This window comes from Mycteria americana, chromosome 7 (genome assembly GCF_035582795.1).
Source record: "Mycteria americana isolate JAX WOST 10 ecotype Jacksonville Zoo and Gardens chromosome 7, USCA_MyAme_1.0, whole genome shotgun sequence".
NCBI lineage: Eukaryota > Metazoa > Chordata > Aves > Ciconiiformes > Ciconiidae > Mycteria > Mycteria americana.
The window spans coordinates 56,030,661-56,053,819 of record NC_134371.1 but is presented as its reverse complement, the minus strand read 5'-3'; the positions used below and the strand labels follow the sequence as shown (position 1 = coordinate 56,053,819).

At 37.5% G+C, this 23,159-nt stretch overlaps 1 protein-coding gene across 2 annotated transcripts in view; it reads right to left on the bottom strand.

Moving 5' to 3' along the window:
• The window catches only part of ADGRL4 (adhesion G protein-coupled receptor L4), a 76,158-nt gene that overhangs the window by 7,695 nt on the left and 45,304 nt on the right, over positions 1-23,159 (bottom strand). The window contains exons 4-13 of one of the 2 annotated variants that reach the window (XM_075508510.1): positions 22,323-22,478; positions 21,736-21,806; positions 19,817-19,990; positions 19,540-19,723; positions 17,191-17,307; positions 15,885-16,078; positions 14,421-14,591; positions 12,701-12,904; positions 11,441-11,661; positions 11,280-11,346 (exon numbers count right to left, since the gene is read on the bottom strand). In XM_075508510.1, the coding sequence (XP_075364625.1) occupies positions 11,280-11,346; positions 11,441-11,661; positions 12,701-12,904; positions 14,421-14,591; positions 15,885-16,078; positions 17,191-17,307; positions 19,540-19,723; positions 19,817-19,990; positions 21,736-21,806; positions 22,323-22,478 (1,559 nt within the window). The remainder of the gene's footprint in view (positions 1-11,279; positions 11,347-11,440; positions 11,662-12,700; positions 12,905-14,420; positions 14,592-15,884; positions 16,079-17,190; positions 17,308-19,539; positions 19,724-19,816; positions 19,991-21,735; positions 21,807-22,322; positions 22,479-23,159) is intronic. The other variant, XM_075508511.1, reaches the window with a different exon arrangement.

Below are 23,159 nucleotides of genomic sequence, written 5' to 3'. Positions count from 1 at the left end.
TTCACTCACTGTGCTCAGGTGCACTACAGGACTAATTTTAATAATTAATCTATTCCCCTTTTTTTTTTTTTAAGTGGTTAATCAAAGACAAGGGCTGATATAGGAACAGCCTCCGCAGATAACATCTTCAGGGAATCATTTCTCCTTAAAGATATTTGTAAAAGTATTTTTAGCTTTCTTAAATTCTAGAAACGTTGTGGTATATTTATGAGCAAATGGTAGGAAACTTAAAATATGTTTAAGTGAAATAGACATTAAATAAGGATCCCATGAAATCAGGATTTTGTAGATATGGGCAACTGCATTTATATATCTGTATAACCCAGGAAAATCTCCAAGGAGCCACAAATCTGGATGAGCTAGGGTTTATTGTGCCCCTGTGACTGAGTTTAAAGGGAGGATGGTAAGTGTTTGGCACATGGCTCTTGGGGAGATCATCTGTGTGAAGGGTCACGAGGATTTAGGACTTTGGAACGACTTCTGGCCCCATTAAACCAACGGCAGAACTCCTGTTAAATGCCAAACTCCCATTGCCTCCAGTGCTGTCAAGGCTTTACCTCTACACATCGTAGAGAGCGATAGTCTCCAGGGATTCATGGGCAACGGTGGACACTGCTGGGGGTTTCACTCTGCAGATTAGCACTTATATGTATCATGGATGCATGCTGTGGTATAGAGCAGGATAGTGAATTTTCCTGCAGCTGTGTTTTGGGGATCTCCGTGGTGCAGTTCCCATGTTCACAACTGTGATGATGGTGGGTAAGATAAGGCAGGCATGCAAGGAAGAGTTCAGAGCTGTCTGGGGTGGTGCAAGTCCTAGGATCGGATCTGATCCACAGCCACAGCATCGGTCTGGATAATTTCCTCTTGTAAAGAAATTCACAGGAGAGAAAAAGCAATTGCAAATTCAAAGAAATTTCCTGGTGCTTTCCTAATCATCTTGTCAACAATAAGGAGGTTTTGCCAAAGGAATTAGCCTGGGGAGCTCTGTTCAATCAATCATATGTATTTTAGGCTAGGATGGGAAAAACTGTGTGTGGTGTTAACCTACCTCCACCTAGAGCTAGGATGGCTCTGTAAATCTGTTTGCAGATGCATCCGTCCGCCTGTCTCAATACCACCACGGCTAACTGAAGAGAGTACTTCTGCATAGGCTTCTGTAATGAAGGAAAACTGCCCAACAGCGGGCATGGGTAGCACCAGATACCGCTGCTTTGGCTTCTACTCCCAGCAGTTCTGGGACCACTGCAGCAGAATTTCACCCCTCCACAGTTTGTAGAGGAAAATAATAGAGTTGCATATATATCAAGACATAACAATATTTACTTGGTTCTTTTTCCTAAGATGAGGATCCAGAAGAGCACTGAGAAACAATCTCATCTATCGTCTAAGCAAATTACAAACTTCCCTGTTGATTACTAACTGTATTTTGCAAACTAAATAATAATATAAAAATGAGCACATAGGTCCCAAAACGCTAAATGTTCCAAGCTGTTGGAGTTCTGCTAATAGCATGTTGCTTATCAACTGCTATATTTAAACTAGGTCCCTAATTCCACTGTTAAAGGTACGTATTTTATACACTGGAAGAGTAACATAACGTTCTATCCTCAAGTAAATATGATGTTAGTGCTTCACACTGCATGAAACACTCTCTTTGTAGGTACAGAATGATAGTTATTTTTAGTTGAGCACTGAATGGTATGAAATACACAAAATTTAATAAAGCATGCAAAACATCTGCCTGCAAAATAAAAATATTTGCACTCATGTTGAAGAGTTGTAGTTTCTTTCATAATTAATTACAATTAAATTGTAAGATATTGAGTGAAGTGATATATCATCATTTTGCCCCATCAAGGTAGCTGACAGCTGTCAAATTTGGCAACTAAGGAATCTTTTTTTCCTTCCTCTCCCCCTCCCTTTTTTTAAGCAAGACAAAAGAGTACTTGAAAGCTCAGAGGGAAATGGTCTGTCTTTCATGGCGGTAGCTCACTTAGCACCTGGACATCTGGTAAAATGAAACGGATCAGGACGAGAGGCATTCAAGAAAATTTTGTCCAACATTTTGTTGAAAAATGTCAGTTCATTAGCACTAAAAGACATTTACTGTTTTAGACTATACTTGCACCAGGAAAGGCTTCCTGACTAGGATAGCTTTTCTGATTAAAACCAGAAAGGACACTCCTGAACAATGAAAATCCCTGTGGACAGGGCATTTATCCAGGATGTTGGAGACACAGGCACAATTTTCTGTTGTACTTAATATTCGGACTAGGCTATGACCCTTAGTTTCTCCAGCCTCTGTACCAGCTATTCACTGCTATTGCTCCGTCAGCCCTGCTGGATCTATTCCATGCCATATAAATAATTAAATATTCACTGGAGCAGGGAGACCTGGATCTCCCTCTTCGCCTAGTTCCTCATGCAGGAGTATCTAAAGATAGTTCTTTTTTTTAACAGTGGAGTAAGTGTTTAATAGGAGACTGAGTTTTTGAGGCTATTTCCAATACACAGGTATTTATAGAATGAAAAAGGAATTGGTAATTTCATATATGATATCCTTGTGTAAAAGATACACTCCAGCCTTTCAAAACTTATTAAAACACTTCAAATACCAGCCTTTTAAGGCTCTCTAGTGTTACAAAGAAGTGAAGGTATAAGAAAGAGGCAGCTAATTCTAAAGATTCAGACATACTAGTTCTGATTCAGTCTGAGCACTTTACATTCAAACTTCAAAAACGAAACCCCCAAATCATTCCCTTTTCCTTTCTTAGTCTCTGTCTCAATAATTGATGAAACCATCTATATGCTGATGTCAGATCTCACAAAAAAGAATGAGAAAATTTCTCCTGCTGCTCTCTTAGGCATATACTTGAATTTTTTACATATATCATATTGAATTTGGCTCTTTCAAAAAATGTCTGAAGTTCAGAGCAGCTGTATCTGTATCAGTCTTTACAATGACCCTCATTATGAGTGTTTGAATTAATGAGCTTGTGATGGTCTGAATTCTGCCACAGAGAGCAATACATTTCTGTCTCTCTGGCCGTACGGCTAATGGCTGGGTAAAATGACAACATTCAGTGGGTCATCGTTATTTCAGTCAGGGGAGAACAGAATTAAGCTATTAACAATACAACAGTTTAAGCTTCAAAATGAAAATGTATGCCATATTAATTGCATAAAATTGGACACAAGCTGGCAGTCAAACAGTCTGGGTTTGTCTCCTGACTGATTTATCTCATTATCATGTCCCCAGTGAATATACCTTCTTGAATGCTTTAGGTATACAACAGCAGTCTTATCTGGGAGTAGCAAATGTAACAAAAACATTAACAAACCCCCTTTAGGCTATATTTTAGGGAAATATTTTCAATAATGCAGGATTAGAATTTTATGATTCTAAGATTTTAATAATTCCACTTGTTTTAAAAGTTAAAACATAGCTAAATGAGTTTATTGCAAACCCTGTCTCAGGAAATACATAATTTTCACATAGGGTTGCTCTTTATATATGAATACTTCAAAGTTGTTCTTTTACATAACTCAAGCTGTAGGTTTAGACTCCATTAAATGTTTCCTTTATATTTTTAAAACACTTATAGCAAGCTGTAAATAAATAAATAAATAAATAAATAAATGGGGTTTCTATATTTTTCATCAGAGTAAACAGCTTCTCAGACTTCTGGATGCGATGTTGTTTCTTATTGGATTGCAAAGCTAAACACACACTGACCAAAATATTTTTACTTAACCTCAGTTCTGCAGCCAAGGGCAGGAGGGATGAACCAGTAGAGCTGTATTTGACCTCAGCCATAAATGTTAGCCCAACTAGATCCAGTGGTAGAACTGGGGTCTATCTTGCTTGCAGTATAATTAATTACTAGATTTACTCTTCTCCTTTTCCAAGAAGCTTTTGAGAAGGTGTATTTACTTGGGAGTTGGTAATGACATAAATCAGGCTGTTTAATGAACTGATTCCAGGTGCATCAAAGACTTCAGACTACGTTACACCCCTCCTATGGTTTCTTTGCATAAATGCAAACCTGTCTTAGGCTGCATCTAGAGCTTTATGCAGGAGCCCTGCAGAAGTATTTTTACCTGGCAAAGAGGAGTGAAATAGTTGTATATTTTCTTTTAGCACAACTAGCTTCAGTGAACGAATGAGCTACCAGACGGGAGGCACCATCAGGAGCACAACTGAGATGTCGAGTTTGACAACAGGCTATATTTGCCATTTTGCAGGTGTGAATAGTTGGCAGAAAGCTGTCCATGCCTTCCACAGTTTGCCAAATCCTCTAATGGCTTTGGACCTTTGCTTTTTAGAAATATTCACAGTTCTGCTGTGGCTTGAATTGTGAAATTCACAATTGTGAAATTGTGAATTGTGAAATTCACAATTCAAGCCATAAAATCCCATGCCGTGGCTTACGATCTTACTCAAAGCCACAAAAAGTTCTTTCAATGGCCAAGTGAGATTTCCAAACAGAGTATTCACACGCAATTACTACTGTGAATTTAAATTTCCTTCTCTAAATGCCTGCAAGCGATGAATCAAAGGGGCAGTAGAATAGTGCAAGAAAATGCGATTTGAGTGAGAAAATATGTAGTGTGGATGTAGTCATTAGGTAATTACTAAGAAAGTCCAGAAGACATCATCCATCTATGTTAACTAACTAAAGCAAAACTACGGTGTCCTTTCAATGAACAATTTAGGCTAAGCATATGTGTTTATAGTAATTGTGCTTATAGCAAGGCAATGTAAAGAATCACCAAGAGCATATTAAGCAATTAAAAAAAAAAAAAATGACTGTTTCAGACAGTTGTGTGGCTTTCCTGACAAAAAAATCCACTGAGGCTTAATATACATGGATCCATTAAAATAGTGGGCACAGTTTATCTTGCTAGGAAAGAAGGAAACCTGGGACATCGACCTGCACCGAGCTGTGGGACGTCTCAGGGAATCTGCACAGCCAGCTGGCACCCGCGGGTACTCCTCCCCTTCCCCTTGGCATCCACCTGAACTCCCTCACCTGCCGTTTCTGCTTGCTTCACTCTTGACGACAGAGGACACACTTGACTTTTCAAGTCTAATGTCCTTTCAGTGAATCTGAGGGAGAACTTCTTCACATGCTTTTTCTTATAACGCTACTAGCTAAGTTGATTTTTAAAAAAAACCCCTTTTATATGGAACATCCTTCAGGGATCTTTGAGCCTTATATGATGAGTTTGTTCCTATGTAACAACGTAAGAGCAAGTAATTTTCACGTCGTAGACTAACGGCCACAGCCTCTTTTTCCAAGTATTTCCAGGGACTTTACAACAGGGGCTGTAATGACAGAGGGAAGGAAGGAAAAACCCTAATTTCATGTGAAAGCCCTGGTCTTGCTGAGAAACTGCATCCATTAGGTATGGCAGTATGGAACCTGTGGCTTGGAGATTAAAGCTGGTCCTGTCCACTGAACAGGGCAAGTACTTCCCGACTCAGTGATTATTTAGCACAGCAGGTATTGTTGTCGCTGAACAACATTGCGGTTTGAACTAATCTGTTTCCACCAAAGTTGCAGACTCAGTCTTTAATGCCACTGTGTAATTAATTATCTCCACTTTATCCACAATGGCATAAGAAATGCAACAGAGACACCTTTAACTGAAGCCACAGAGAGGCTAATGAAAAGGCGACTATTATTCTTTCATAAAGAATAATAAAGCCATTGCTAGTCCCTGTAGGAAATTTATTTCCACTAAAAAGGCAGACTGAGGAACAAGAGTAGATATAAAAAAGTGTTTAAAGCAGCTATTTTCTGAAAAATGTACAGTAAACAGTACAGAGTATATTTTTTCCATCTATCTAAGAAACATAACCAGGCATTTATCACAAAAAACCTTTTGGAAAAAAATCCACAGAATTTTTCCAAAGCATAAATATTGACTAAAACATGTGAGATGGTGGTATGGTTTGTTGTGATGGAGGTCAGAGGTCAAACAACTTTTTTGAGAGTAATCCTTAGAATATCAGGAAATATCAAAAGTAACTAACATGAGCTGCTTCACTGAAGAACAGGAATAATAATGAGAAGAAGCCCAAAGAGGCAGTGTACCTGATTACATCAGTGTGGTGTGATTGACCTCAGAGGGGCTGCTTTTTTTTTTTTGTCTTTTTTTTTTTTTTTTAAAATGGGAGCGATGGACTGTCAGATCATGCTCAATATTGAAGTCTGGGAAAACGTAAAACTTTAAACTCTTTGAATATTTACTTTTCTACAAGAAAGATGTTCGGTTTGAATGGCCTAGATTAGTGTATGAAGTACATGAAATTTGCGAGTATATGATAAAACAGCAGAGTAATGGATTTGCCAGGAAATTTTTCTGCATTGATTGCAGCAGTATTACTAATCCTGAATCAACCTAAATGTACAGAACTGAATAAGTATTAGAGCTGTCCAATAAGATTTGATGAATGCACTATTCCATTAATTTTACCTTTTTTGTTGAATAAATTATTTGACAAATAATGGTAAAATTCATCAAATAAATTATCTGATGAATATATTTTTTAAGTAATTGACTAGCTCTAATGAATATGCAGGCAGTTCCTTAATGAAAAGCATTACTCTACTGTTAGCCTGCTTTCATCACTCATATGTCACTTTTTTGTATTTTGCAACTGCAATCTGTATATTTTATTCATTTACCCATTCATTTGTACATGGGAGGTTCAAAACAGTATGGTTAATCAATCAGCGCAATTCTTAGAATATTTTTGCTTTACAGTTGATTATTCATTACATTTATTACATACAGGAATGCATAATAAAAAGAACTTGGCTTTTCTGAGGACACCTGTCCCAAGAACTATTCTTGGCTTGTATGTTCCAAGTCAAGTTAACAAGAATGCTCTGAAAATTGCAGGGTCCTTTTATAAGCCGTTTTTGTAGTTGCAAACACTACAATTACCAATTGTTTCAAGAAACCAGAGCTTGAAGCCAAGCCAGACACCTTCGAGGTCCCTGAAAACACACATTAGAGGAGTAAAGCAAGGAAGAGCGTACAGGAGCCACCTCCTCACTGCACAGTGCTCGGGTGTTTGGATAAAAGCCACAGAGAGGATTACTTGGATGGTGTTCAATTTTGGAAATGTTCCAATCTCAAAGAGCAAGTCTGTATTTTGTTATTACAGAGGTGATCTCAACAAATGATATTGATAGATTTATACTGTTAAACAGCAAATTGCACCTGTTAATGTTACAACGTGTCACACTTCTGAGTCCTGGTTCCTCACAGAGGTATGCCAATTTATTGTGGCAGTGACGGTGGGTACAATAGGCAAGCCTGCATGACTCTGTCAATACTGCAAAGGTGCAAATCATGTTATCATGGGTGACTTTGAACTTGCTGCACGAAGCTCCGTTGAACAGATTTAATGGGAGAAGGTTGTGGGAGAGAGGTATATTAGAAGGGTTGCCTATAGCTGCACTTGGAGTAGCAGTGATTCTCTTCCAAATTTTCCTTTTAATGGCTTGTAGATTTTCATAAATACAGCATTAATAGACTTTGCCCAACCCTTCCAAACAACGTCATTTCTGCTGCCAGCTGGACAACTAATATATAGCTGTCCCTCACAATAGGTACAAGTGGAGTGACTTATTCTGCATCCACAGAGTTTAAAAGACGGAAGTTTCCACAAACATCAGTGATGCAGAATAAAGCCTTTATGTAGGTCTGCTCGCACTCAACAGAGAGAGAGATGTCATGCCAGAGGTGGGGAAAGCCATGTAGAAGTCCTCCACAATGGGAAGGAGTTTGTTCTTGGCTGACATTATATACTCATCAAAACTGCAGCCTCATTACCCTGCAGACAAATGGTTATTTCCATTCTACACACTTCCTATTACAGGGAGATTATTACTGTAAGAGTGTATTACAAAAGAAAAGAAAATATTCTAGGGATTTTTTTTTTTAATTTTCATACCTTTTATCTCTGGAGCTTATATTTGTATTTGCCTCAGTCAGGCATGGGTTGTAGCGTGTGTGAATGTTTGTCCCTTAGAGCTTGTGATAAACTCACTTTTCCATTAAAAAGTTTAAATACTTGTTATAAATAATTTCTCCATATTTGTATGCTTTGATCTAATCTACTGCATAGTTTTAGCTAAAATGGTTGTGGTTCTAAAGATTACAAGTATTAGGAGGAAGAAATAAGTTGTAGAAATTATCTTCAGCTTGCAGCTTGCTTTACAAAGGTTTAAAATGCCCTTTCTTTCATAACTCCATCTAAAGAGCTTCTGACCCATTCCTTTTCATGTACAGTCACCAATCTAATAATAATAATAATAATAATAATAATAATTTTCAGATGGGATCAATAAGGCCATTGCTTTACACTTAAGAATTCTAATAGAACCTTAATATTAATAAGCAAACACCTTCAGAAGTAGTGTTACTGCTTAGGCATTCAGAGAACTTAGTTTGTACTCCTGATAAACACTTGAGCTCCCTGTGCTTCATTATTACTGCAGATTTAAAGCCCAAGGATGTGTTTGAAAGAATGTGTAGAAAATCCATTGGTACAGAAACAGTACTGTTCTTCATCATTTACATGCTGTCTCAAAGGCATATCACAGTATAATCCAAACCACAAATCTCCTGGGCCCTCATTCACAGAAACTGAAAGCGTCATTTGGGTACCTGGGCATTTGTGCTAGCAATGAGTTTAATGTTTTTGTGCAAGAATCAGATTTGTGGTGAGCAGCTCTCCAGAGGTTTGGTATCCAAACTCTCCAGGCTACCTTGGAAAACCTGCAAACTCAATGCTATTAGATGAAGCTCAGGATTAAAAGTAAGCTTGAAGCTGCCAGATTTTGCAGCTTTCTATATGAGGGTTGCGGTGCTCTAGCTGGTTACTCCAGAACAAAAATAACATTTCCTTTTCAGAGTCCTTAATTAGTAATTTTTTTTTTTTAATTAGCTGTGGGCAGAATGGGAATCTTGGAAAGAGATCAGCTTCTGTAATTAAAAGGACTTCCTGAGTGCCACTATGGAAAGAGTTTAATCTTAGTTATGGTGGTGCCCATGCAGAATGCTGAACAGGAAGACTGGACAATGGGAACAGAATTACCGCCACCAACGTGCCTTCCACAGAGCAGACAAACAACACCAGCTTCATCTTCTAGAGTCAGTACCTATTTTCATAAAGTTTTCCATATTTTCCTTAGACAATAACCTGGCTAGGGCACAAGCAAATTACCTAGCTCCCTGCGCTCTTTGAAAACATCCCTTTTGCAGTTCAGACTTCAATTTGCTATCACCCCATCAAAACAAGCTGTCCAAATACTCAAAATAATCACACAGCAGATGAAGCAGCTTGCTGAAAGTGGGTTACCTTTCCTCCCCAGTGTAGTGGTGCATGATTATGAAGAGACAATAATAAAGGTATGCGAATGCTGTGAAAACAAGTTATCACAAAATAGTTCCATAACGCAAAGAAAAATGGCAAAACAACCACAGGGCTATTTCCTGCCCAGCTACAGCTCCTTGTGTGGCTTCACTTAGGCAAAGGAGTGGGAGAAACTCTCTGGCTGTTATCCTCACTCACAGGACTGCATTGGTGCATAGGGCCCGTATCAACTTCTACCCCTTCCCCTTTTTCTTTTAATTTGCAGGGATTGCTGGAAGATCTGGAGTGCTCAAAGAACAGTTACGGGCCTCAGAACCCACCTTGCAGGATTTGCCTCTGTGGCCAGCTAGACTGATATCAAAGCCACTGCAGACCTGCTCTGCCTCTGTACTGCGTACCTAAGATCCGCATCAGGCACAGCTCAGCGGGAGCTGAAAACAAGGTTACAGATGCATAAATTTGTATATTTTATATATTTTGATAATGCAGTTTTCCTGTACTAACAGTGCAGTGATACATACTGCCCATAAATCTTCATCTGAAGGCAGATGAGGAACAGGAATGAGAGCAACAACAAAAACATCCCAACCCTGCTGCCTTCATGGGAGAGGGAGGAAATAGGAAATTGTCAACTGAAACCTGAGAATTGTAAGAATTTCCTAGTAAAGGATGGTCTCTCCCCATGATTTTGTTTTACTGTAGTAATCTGTTGGCTGTCAGGGCCATCTGACCCCAGTGCCTTGCCTCTCTTGAAGTCTGCTGTACTCACCAGGAGGCTGAGATGGGGAGGCATCACCCTGCGGTTGCACCTGGCATGTTGCTCCCAGCCTATCCCCAATCTACAGTAGGAATTTGGGGGTGAATTTAACCAGAATTATACCTGATACTTTATTCAGCTTTGAAATGTCTAATGCATTGAAATAAAACTGTTTTACTATCATCTTGTGTGTGTTAGGCACTGCCACTTCTTCCTTTTTACAAATCCTCACATTTATCACCAAATAGCTTAAAAAGCAACGAAGGGTTATAACTGACTTGACCATAGATGTCACGAGGCCTCACCGTTGTGCCTTCTCCTCCTGTTAGCTCCAGCTATTGCCAGATCACTGTCAACCCAGTCATACACAATAATGCCCCATTACAGTTGGAATGGTTTGTTAAACTTTATAGCACTTAGAAATGCTCCTGAGGCACCAAAAATGTCTCGATTCAGAATTGAACATATAATACCTGCCAAATTTGCAGGTTTGAAACCACTTCCAATAAGAATTAAAAAGGCCCTCTTCACAGCTGAAATAGGGCTATCAATACTTGACTTGTCTGCCCATGTGAAATAGCGGGTTCTTTTCTCTGACGTCGCAATTTAGTTTAAAATAGCTTTGATGATGACAGGGTACACGCGAGTGATAAAACCATAAAGATGACAGTCTAATCTTACAAAGATGACCGATCACTGATAAGAGATTAAGTCACACAACATTTGAAAAACCAGATTATCTGTCTGCTAGGATAGTGTCTGTGTACACCTCCTGCCGAGCCATGCTGAGATGCCAACGACATACAAAGATGCTATTTCTTAAAAACCAGAAATGCTTCACAGAATTTCTCAAACCATTGGGTTAAAAGAAAGAAAGCATGTAAGAAAAAAAGCTCTGATCTTATATTGAGCTTTTTTTGTCAAAGATTCATTTTTCAGGCTAGTAAAGTATTTAAATGTACAGCATATAAATAATTTAGAGACACTATAAAAAGGTCTAAATTAGCCAATTCTGCCCTATAATTAGCACTCACAGCTATGCTGGCAATGGGTGGGTGATTATTAAACACCTTTTATTATCGGTTTTATGTACTACAATAAAAAAATGAAAATTATACTTACAAGAATTATTAGACATGCTGGTCCTATAAAACTCCATATAAAGTTATTCTTTGTGCTGAGCCAACATCTGAAAAGTAAAGAGGAGAAAATGCCTTGAAATGTGCTATTGTGACTACTGCATCCTTATGTACGTTGATTTGGACACAGAAACAGCAACTTACACTTCTGTGGTGCCATAGTACTTGTATCCCAGTGCGGCAGAGATTCCAACGACCACGGCTGGACTGACGTAGCCAAAGACATAGAAATTCTTATGCAAGAAACCCTTGTTGTAGATGACTCCCACAACTATAAGGTAGAGGTGAATACCTTCAATGCACATCCACGCAAAAGCAGCTAGAAGGAAATAATGGAGTAATCCGGCAGTAATTGAACAGAAGAGCTAGAAATTCAATCAGAGAAAGCAAGAGTCATAATTCTATTAATACGTCTCTGTTCATATAACAGCATATGCACAGCAACCTAGTGACTCTACAGTGGTGGTCCAGCAGCCCAGATGTAATGCTGATTGACAAGAACTTGGCCTACACCCACGAGTACACTTGTTCATTAGTGTTTTCTGTAGCAACTGGTAAAATAAAGAGACTACATTCAACCTTTAAAGTTGTTGCACGGCTTCCCAGAAAAACTGTATGAACAAATTGACAAGGTTGATGCCACAGTTGCAGCTGAGTGGTCTCTATGCTGTCCTGATCTAGAGAAAGTTCATCTTTATGATTTTGATAACAACGTAATTAGGCATCACAAGGAATTATTTCCGAAATAACTTTTGTTACTACAAAGTGTTTGTAAAATTATATTTCTCAATCAATCAATACTGGAGTGCTACCTCAGCGATAGCAGTTCATATTTTTTCAGGTAATTTTAAATCCTATTCAGCTACTTATAGTAGGGGTATTTTGATAATTTAGGCATAATTTAGTTTCCTAAAACTAATCTGAGATGCAAAAATCAACAGCCCATCTTGTATGAAAAGTAACAGGGACAGGTCAAGACCTCCCATGTAGAAGGGAAAAGGGTCCTCCAGCAAATAGTGCAATATCTTAAATGCCAGCTTGGGACTGCAGGTCTGGCCTGGCTTTTAGGGAAAATTGTCACCCAGAGAGCCACCAATGTGGCTTTGTACAGCATCCAAATGGATGTGAAAAGTGAAAATGCTAAACACATTGAGACCACAGTCTTGGTTAAGGTGACAAAGTTTAAATGAAACCCATGGAGCAAAGTCAATATACGCCAGCTCAGATGAAGGCCCTACTTCTTTAAATGACCGCTTTATATTTCCTGTTACTAGACTGGGAAGTCAGTGTCACTAGAATATTCATGCTGATACTAGGAAATATTGGAAGTAGATGGAAGATTGTATCTCATACGGTATATTTACTTTACAACACAAAATCAAGATACAAGTGAAAACTACCCACCTTATTATTGTTCATATTAATTCCAATCAGAAAAATAAGTTCCGCCAGGAAAAGGCTGCAGCAGAGGTTTTTGTGAATTGTCGTTCTAGTGCTTTGAATTTCACTGAAGAACCAGAATGTAAAAATGCACATGGAGAGGCAAATCAACGAAATAATTATTCCTAGCTGAGTGATTCTTGTAAGAATGTTATAATTTGTAACACCCTGGGGGAAAATTATAATATAATATTTAAAAGAATAGCTTTGTACCTTCTCAAGCAAGACCTTGTTCTATACTAGAGTTCTTTTCTTCTCTTCTACAAAATATTAATCAAAACAGTTTATAGAGTTTCACTGCAAATGTACACTTCGGATAATCTAAAAAGTATTGTTTTTTTGTGAGACAGATATAATTCTAGGGGAAATTAGTAATGAACTGTATACATTCCTGCTCTTGCATTTTCTGATATTTCTTAAGAAAACTTTTTATTAACATCAGTATCTCCTAATATGAGTTTAAAAATCAGATCATTTTAGTGAATGACAAATACACTGGCAGTAGGACATCTATTAATACGACATGAACATTTTCTAATATAAAAGGACTTATCACAGCAGTGAGTTAGATAAGCAAAATTGAATAACCGTCTTACTGAATTTGCAACATGATCAAAACAAGACTCTGAAATAACAATCACTTCAAACAAATGTTGTTCCAGATACGTAACATGAACATTCTCCAAAGAAACACAGGCTATTTTAATATCGGATGTGAATATTTTCTGTATAGGAATACAGTTACATTTGCTGCTTGGTATTTGCACAAAGAATCTCTGAAATACATGACTGTGCATCAGGATAAGGATAGTATTCAGCTGACCATAAAATATATCTAAGTATTCTTTTTTCTAAATAGAGGACCAGAGATTATTTTCCTCCTAGCCTTCCTTTTCAAAATAACTATATAAGTACCTGCAAAGGTTTTAAATTTGAACTGAAGACTTAGGATGCTATTTAGCAACCAGGAAACAGCTTCTATCAGCATGAAATTCACAGTGTGAGAGAACTGTCTCAATACAGTAAATTCATGCTAATATTCTGCTTGCTGTCAGTTCTGATACCTTATAAAGCTGCCTCCTGAGGCAGGACCTCAGCTCCTGCAGATCCCTGCGTAGACCCTGGAAATCTATGGGGCCTCTTAATATAAGAAGGACATAAATTGAGTGGTCGTTCTCATGATTTTGTGCTGGTCATGAGTGTCCATGTTTAATAGTCATAAACTTCAAATTGATTATGCTGTTGCAAACTCTCAGGAGAGAATTTAAAGCAGATTTTTAGATGCCAAGGTTAGACAAATGGGTGGCAAAGTTTTGTGAGAGAGAAATTCAGGGCCATATGGTCACTGACCACCAATGAATGCCAGTTAAATCCCACAGCAGTCTTAAAGTGGGATTTAAAATTAAAAGCAATGCACCAAAAATAAGCACAACAGACTGTGTATTTGGAACAAGATACTTTGCTGCATCACTGGTCTGTAATACTGCAGAAAGGACATAAGGAAATTCAAACACATATGGGAGGAATTTTGTTTGCTCTGTGCACAATAAATTGTGTGTTTGCTGAACGAAAACAAGAGACAACCTAAAGGGGGAAAAGTACATAAGTTGCACTGAAATAAAAACATAAGGAATGAAGGCAGGAGAAAGTATCAGGTAAAACACTAAATTAAAATAGCACTTACAACAGAGCCACCTGAGGACATCAAAACAGCAAAATGAGTCAGATGATTACATTTGCATGAGATATGAGTGGAGTTGGAATGTGTCAGCTCACAGCCTTCTGTAGCCCAGTTCCCATTCATTGTGTCTGCCGAGTAGTTCCAAAATGCACATTTAATATCTTTATCTGCAGTCTGGAACAGAAACAAGATGTTTTACTGATGGCAAAAGGCAGGATATTTCCCATCAAGAGACCTTTCTTACGTCAGCCAGCCCAATTCATTAAAAATTGCTTGTTACCTTTGGAAGGTTGGGAAACAAAAAGCACATTCTGCAAGGCCTATTCCAAGCAATTAAAACATGGCTGTGGATGGAAGCATTTTATCTACACAGCAAACACCCCACCAAACGTGTAGGCTAACCAGATTACTGAACCCTTCTGGCACTTGCAAAGGTGTTGGAATTTTTACCTACTGAAAACATTGTTATATATACCCCTGCACCTGCTGAATATGGACTAAACCCCAAGGTTACAGCCACATTGCTTGTCCTGCTCATAGTCCCTTCCAAACGAGCAGTTCAACAACGGAGACTTACTCTGTGCATTGTACAAAATAATCTGGGATAAAGCCAGGGTCATATCACACCTGCTATATCAGGTGCGTCGACAGCGATGAATAAGACCATTAGTATTATTTATTACAGTTAGTGCTTACTAACACTAGTCAAAGATAAGGTCCCCACTGTACTAGGGGCTGTATAAATATATGCAAATGTATATAAAGGTGATCTCTAGCTCAAATATTATAAGGCAAGTAACAAATTTAAAAGCTGCATAACCGAGGTTAACACCCTGTCCCACTGACCACCTCCCTACAGAGTCACTTTCTTATGTTTCTGATAATTCTTTGTGCCATGTAAGGTGATTCTTCACATACAAGTGAAGTCAGCAAAATCTCTATATACTGGATATAAACCCCTCAGTTTTAAATAAATGTGTTCAGATTTCAGAAATAACAAAGTTGCAACACTATAGGTTCTGCTGTTACTCCTAGCTCCAGGTTACGTTAACTTTGAAGCATTTCTTTTAGTATGCAGCACTTCTTTAGTATGCATGCTTAACCGTCTGATAAACTTTCAGAAAAAAACCCACCTAAATACAGGATAGTCAAGATCCTGTAATATTCTCTGGTTGAGGCATCTACATTTTATTCATACTACAACCCAGCAAAGATGGCATTGTTGCCCTTGCTTTAGTTCCATAGCAGTTTTCAGCTGTATCATACTGAGGATTGCTTATTGCACTTATTGCACTTAGGATGTCACATTCGAAATTAATCTTATTAGAGAAGTAAATGACAAACTCACATCAGCAAGCAACAGAATTATGTCTCGATATCATACACTGCAGGTATGGTTACATCACATAAAATGATTAGCTATTGTTTTGTTTTATTTGAAGTTGATAATAAAAAACAAACCCTTACCTTGGCGTACTTTAAAGTAAATGTTATTTTCTCGAGCTCATAGAGCGTAGGTGGATTTGAGCTAATTGCAACAGCAATAACTGATGAGCTTACTGTCTGTCTCTGCTCTGAAGTATCTTTTGAGGAGCGGTTTTTAGGTGATGAAAGCAAAGAACCAATATTGCTATACCGCAGAAAGACAACTGCAACGGTGCCTATCAATCAAACAGACCATGTTTAGTAGTTTGTGGGTTTTTTATAGAAGAACAAAATTGAAGACATTAAGGAAACAATAAACAATAGACATTATTACTGCTATTGCATAAAATATGCAAAACAGATGGAATCTTTGTGGAATACTTATAAAAATGTTTTAGAGACAATGAAATATAGCTTTATTTAAAACAATGTAACTGCCATTAGAAATAAAAATGTGTGTTCGCATTGGAAATTCTAATTAGATACATGCATATATATTTTTTCTAGAGTAATATATGCTTGCTGCTGTTCTGCAATTGGCTACACATGTGGTGTCAGGTCTCATAAACTAAAATGGCTCAGACCTGAGGTAAATACTGGGCCTCTCTGAAGTACCTTGCTTGCTTTGACTTCCATTACAGTGGGGCCAGGATGGAAGACACTTAGGGAAAAAGAAAGCGAAAGGTATTTTAGGATGCAGTGCTGGTCTGAAAAAATGTCATGATTTTTCTCCCTGGTACCAAGATAAACCACATTTTTAGGTACTGATAGGTGGTGAGATTCAGATTAGCTGGAAGATTAAGATTTAAAAAATCTTTTCTGTGTTTATTAACTTAGGTGCCTTAATTCCAGAGCTGTTTAAACACGTTTATTTATAGTGATGACAGTAGTTGTAAGCCATTTCTGTAGCACTCTCAGGTCCAAGCCAAGATCTAGGCCCTGCTGGTTTTGGTACTGAAGAATACATGTTCTTGCCCCAGTGAGCTACTCTCTAAATAGAAAAGATGCACCAATTTTTGTAGGAGGAGTAACACAGAGAGTTGAAGGGGCCAGTCCAAGGTCACACAGCAGATCTGTGGCTGAGAAAAGGATAAAGCTCAGGTCTCTGGTACCAATATCCAGTGTTAAAACTCACTGGATACTCACTGTGCCACTGGAAATGTTAGAAATATCAGTCTTGAGACAACAAAGGGGTAGGAGAGATGGTGATAAAAGCACCCTGATTCCTCTGTAGTTAGCAGGGCTGAAGCTCGGTCTTGGTGAACTGCACATTTGGTTATTTACTAGTGGGTACAAGTCTATCCAAGGTGCTTATTAACCCACCTACTCTCTAACCTTTGTTTCTTACCATTAGGATGAGATTCCTCTCTCTTCTTTGGAGAGATCTTTATGTAATCTCCCCCCGTGTATACATGAGGGTGAATGTGTTTCATGTGGTGTGAATCAAAAGCAAAAACCTTGAGTGCTGCAAAAGAAGAAAAATACTGTACAAATCACAGCTTCATTACGGTCTACCATAATTTACAGTTGGGTTAATAAATGTGCTATTGGATTGCATAATTACCATGAATTTTAAGAATATATCATTGTGCCAAATATTTCAAGAAAAATGCTATTAATATAACATGTTTGCTTAAACCTCTATGTTTTGTTATTTTCATGCATACATTTTGCTCTCATACTTTTTACTCTTTCCATGAAAAATATAGTCTTTTATTTACCTTGCATTAAATTAGGCACTGGAAAGAATAATGCAGGTTACTTTAGGAAGAGCTATTGCTTTATTAAAAATGCATTTCTGAAAGGGACCACAAATCACAATTATAAAAAGCAAAGCATGAAATTCTCTACTGAATAGTAACATTTGATAAAAGCCAATTTTTGAAAAGTATATATTTTATAGCTATCTATCCATGCTACCAAATGCACATTGCACCATGAAATAATGATGTGTCTTGTCAAAAAGCAAACAAACAAGCATCACCCCTCAGGACAAAAACTACATTAGAGGACATTGAGCTCTTTACTTGGTTCATTATAGTGCTGAGTTTCAATCACCCAGGATGGGAACAAAAAAAAGTCAATCAGGCCTTTTTTTTAAAAAACAAAACAAAACAACAACAAACAAATCTAAAACTTGACTGATGGAGAAATATCACTAAGCTAGACCATCTGCATTGCTTATAGCACAGCACACAAAAATAATATGAGCTATTCAATAGACCAGCTGTCAGAAAATGTTTGTCAGGACGTAAGAAATAGTTTTCTGTGGCTGGAGTTTTGAAAAGCTTGTAGTTCAAGAGCTTGCACCGTAAAAAGCAGTGGAGAGAGATGGGTGATGTTGTAGGTCTTGTCTCAAAGTAGATGTGTGGGGCACATTTGAGCCCTGTGGAAAATGTATTCATGCTGAAAAACAGTAACAAAAAATTCTAGTGTTTGGGGCCAATTTGGAAAGGAGCTCATACAGTTTCCCGTTTCAGAACAAAAGCAAGCCAAGAAAGCATCGAGCTTTCAACATGGAAATTCCTCCCCATTCTCTTTATCAACTTTTTTTGTCACCTTGGCCTGACTGATGTCTACACTGCCACTGGAGGCTGCACCTGAATCCTCTCTTCTTGATCTTCATGGCCTCAGCTCTGCAGCCACGAGAGCCTCTGCTTTCAGCCAGGATGGCAGCGGAACAGGGGCTTTACAGCCAGCTCCAGGCACCGCTCTGGATCTGCTGCAGACCCAGGGGTGCTCTGCACTAACACAAATCTGCTGCTAGAGAGCTTGTGTCATGGGACAAACCCCTCCCTATTTTTTCATCACTCCTGCTAATTTAGTTTCAGAAAGGTGAGGGTTGACGTGCCTTGGGACCAAAGGAGGAATCTTTCTCATCAAGTCATCTCATAAAACAGCAAACCAGTAAGAGGCACTGAAGGACTGTACAGAATCTAAAATAAGAAATCAGGTCACATACAGGTTGGGTGCATTCAGAAAAACAAAAATGAAAGAGTGGCCATTGCCAAAGGAATCAGCAGTGCTTTATTAGGATTTTCAAAAGCGATTGGTATTAGCCTTACTCTGCTCCCATTGAAGGAATAGCAAAACTGTTATTGCCATAGGAAAATCAGCAGGAGTTGGTGTGAAGACACCAGCACACAAGGGAGAAGTAGGAGAGCAAAATGGTGCAACTGAGACTAACCAATTCTCCTCCTCTGAAATTCCTCTTAAAATGAGAAATTTCTCTGAAAATAAAGCCACGCAAGATTTGACTCACTAGGTACAATCCTTATTCCAAGTTCATTTACAATACCTTCACTGAACCAAAAGGAGTGAAAGATCTGTATGGAGCAAATCTGAATTTCATTCCACTGGTGTTTTTTATGAATATAAGATGCATAGGATAATTTTGTGCATGTAAGATGAATCCAGTTTCACTGTGACAGGGTGACTATAACGAGAGATTGAAAGAGAATCTGAAAAGACAACTTCCCACAGCCTCTCAAGTCTTTTCTGGGCTCTGGGCTCAAATGTTCAATCTGTGAAAATTATGATACCTACACTGAAAGTCAGGTGTTAGTTATGAAACTCATACAAATTAACACCTGTGTGTTTCACATAACACCATTTCTAATCTTCATAATTGTGCTGAAAAACTCCTCAGTGTAATCCACATCTAAAGTATACCTTAGATTAATTTTCTTTATTTTACCTATGTCACTTGCATTAGCATCTAGCTGTGTTGTCTTTTTGAAGTTCTGTGACATGAGAAGTGTTGCTTGTTCTGCAGTATGCAGCAGCTTAGTCAGGCTCCGTCTTTGGTTATCTACAGGAAGAGCTTCCCAGACTGTAATTTTGTCTTTTTGTAAAAAATTGTTCACAGTGTTAACCAAAACCTGTAAATAAAAGAATATTTTTTAAGTGGAAAGTCATACGCTATTTGTAAAATAAGAAAAAAACCCCACAACGTTGAGGGTTGATCCACTCACATTAATGGTTGTATTACGAAGTGCTTCATTGTCAGAAACAGAGTAATGCATGGTATTCAGTGATGAATAAGATAGTGCTTCAACATATGAAATCACATCTACAGGTAAAAGTGGTCCCAAGGTATTTTTATTAATTTCTTGCAGCATCTCCAGGGGTGTTTTTAAATGACTAATCTGAAAAATACAAGAACTTGCATCTTAATGAAACAAGTAAAGTCACATTTCTTCAAGTGAAAATAAACCCAATGCAAATGACTGATTTCTGTGAATTAAGACACTGGCTTTTAAGATGCTTGTGCATAAAAAGAGGCACTATTTAAATCAACAGGTTGACCTATAAAGTAATGGTGTTACACATGTCTGGTATAACCCTGACAAGCAACTATGATTAAAAAAAAAGTCATATGCTATCATTACACTTTTTTTTTTTACTACTCCAGCTCAGTTTTATTTATCCTAATGCTCCAAAATGAACTAGTAAACGTTCTGCAAAAATAATTACATGTCAGTGATATGGTTACTCCGTTGACTCTTTTCTGTTAAATTTTAGCTGAAGAGGTGGGAGCAGATGGGCAGTATTTGTACATTTTGTGGTTGTTTTTTTTTCAAATGCAGATTATAAAGCATGTAGTTTAGTGAAACTGTATTGCCTATTTCACCTTCACTGCTTCAGTTTATGAACTGCTAAATGCACTTACATAAAACAATTAGTTTAAAAAGTAATAGGCTAGAGAGGGTAAGATGAAGATTAAGATTGCAAGTTTCAGTCTCCTGGCTGAATAAGAAAAGAATTCTTACTTCACGATACTGAAAGCTAATGAGATTTTATCCATCACCCCCCCCCCCCACCTGATCTTGTAAGATCCGTATGTAGTCTCTGCTGCTGAACAGCTTTTATGGGGCTTGCTTCGTCTTTGACTGCAGCTGAATAGAACTAAAACACAGGCTAAAAACTAGGCTAAAATCTGACACACTGTTATTTACATAAAATGGAAGTATTTTGACTTATTACTTTGATTTAAGTTTAGTTTGACTACGTATTTAAAAAAAAAATCTCACTCTAAGATTCTGCTGTGGCATTTACCATGTCTTTGCACGTAAATGTGGTAAGCACGTATTATGTTTAATATAATGCATTCCATTGCAGGTTAACATAGAAAGCATGTTAATATAATGTATATCTCACACTAGGTTAATAAAAGCCTTTAAATTAATATCTTTCTGAATCTCGTAATTTCAGCAAACTGCTTAATATAAAATGCAAACATATACAATTGGTTTTAATTTATTTATGTTTATGTTTCATTTGTCCTTTTAAATTAGAAAATACTATAGCTGTAGACTAATGAATAGTGAATCCATTAATGTTTTTTAAATTTGCTTCAAGAATCTCTGCTTCTGGTGAAAAAAAAAATCTTGAGTCCAGAGTCTTTGAGCCTATAAATTCTGTACCACTTTACATACTATGTTTTGAGAAGTAAATATACTAGCATACCAGGATGTTATTGCTCCATTTTCTATTTTGTCACTTGTTGACATTACTTTTGTAAGCTATCTTGCTGCCTTTCACTTTGAACAAGCAAATAATTGCACATCAGTAAATGCAGCAGTGTGTAACTTTGGAAATTACAGAAACAGTTGAGTGATTACCACACTTCTGAATTTTTCATGCACCATGACTCACTTTGCTGGAAACAGAACACACAGATTCCCAGCAAGTTATTATCATGATTTGAACATACAACCCAGTTCAAATAATTTGAAATTATTAAAAAGACTTCTGTAAACATGCTTAAGTTCAATTGTATGCTTCAAGCATTTGTTAAAAGCTCCTTAAGAACTATTATAATTGAAATAACAGTTTCAAACAGAAACAATTAAAGGATTTGGAAATTAATCTATAAACCAATGCTACTTACTCCAGCTAAAGTTCTATTAATATGTTCAGTTATACAGTCTTTGTATAACTCACACTTGGCCTTCGGATTTTCTGTAGAAATTAAAAAGAAACTAATTATATATTGCAGTTTAATCAATATTCAATATATACTCATTGTAAGAGCTCTTGTCTAAGTAATTCCCCAAACCACCAGCATTCTGAGTTTATGCACAGCAGTCCATTCTCAAACTTCAAGGACTAAGACTTTCTCTTGGCCAAAGTTACAGCACTGGATTGGACTCTGAGCTTTTGTTTTACTCAGGGAGAGAGTTTGGCCCCTTTCCTTGGGACTTCCACAGGTGAAGTTAAGAGACAGCTCAAATTTACAGAAAGGAGTACAGATCTGACAACTATGAGGAGGTAACCATTATTTCAAATGGATTTCATGACACTGTTTAGCAAAAATACATTTACGAAATGATTCTATTCTCAGGAAATGTAGATGCCACTGCCTTGCCTCTTTTTCATGTCTCGCTGATTAATCTGACTGAAGATAATGAGGCACTGGTGGGTTTCTCAGAAGATGTAGCTCTATAATAACACATAAACCTTTATAATATCATGTACCTTGGCAGGAAGTGCCATCATTTGGCTTAAACTGCAATTTTCCTGTGGATGGTTGATAACCTTCCTTACAGGAGCAGTTAAACCCTCCATCCACGTTTTCACATTTTGCATGATCTCCACAGGCAACAGTTCCTTCATTGCTGCACTCATCTACATCTGCAAATATCGTGAGAAATTGAATTTTTTATTAAGTATTTACAGACTAACACCTTGCTGCTTTGTTGATAATAGCCCTGCACACTGCAAGCAGTTTCACAATAAAATTTCATGGAATAAAAAAAAGCAAAAACTAAAAAGGCAAACTTAATGGCAAAACACCTGCCAATTAGAATACTTAGGGATTAGAAGGATAAATCATAATTATCATATTTTTATACCACCACTTTTATTACTATATAAAACTGCATTGTTCATGTTTTAAAACCATGAGTGTAAATATTAATTCTATCGTAACAAAATGCTCGGCTTGATGCAAATCATCTGAAATCCATTTTCCAGAGATTAGACTACACAGATTTTCTCAGCCTTATGATTCAGTTACAAAAGAGAAAGAAAACTGCAGCCTTTGCTTTTAAGTCATTGCTTTAAAAAGATGCTACAAAAGATCACTCTATCCATCTCATTAATCTAGGATTTAAGCTCCGTGCCCTTTAAAGTGCTTGGCATGCCTTCTTTTTAATCCACATTTAAATTACATTTGCCTAAAATAGCTTTTGTGCTTCTAAATAATTTGCCATTAGGTAGACAGGTTCAGTAACTGGGTGGGGCACAGTCCAAGAGTAAAACCGATGAATTCCGGTAAGGGAATCCATGAATTGATCAATTTAGGAGGGCTGG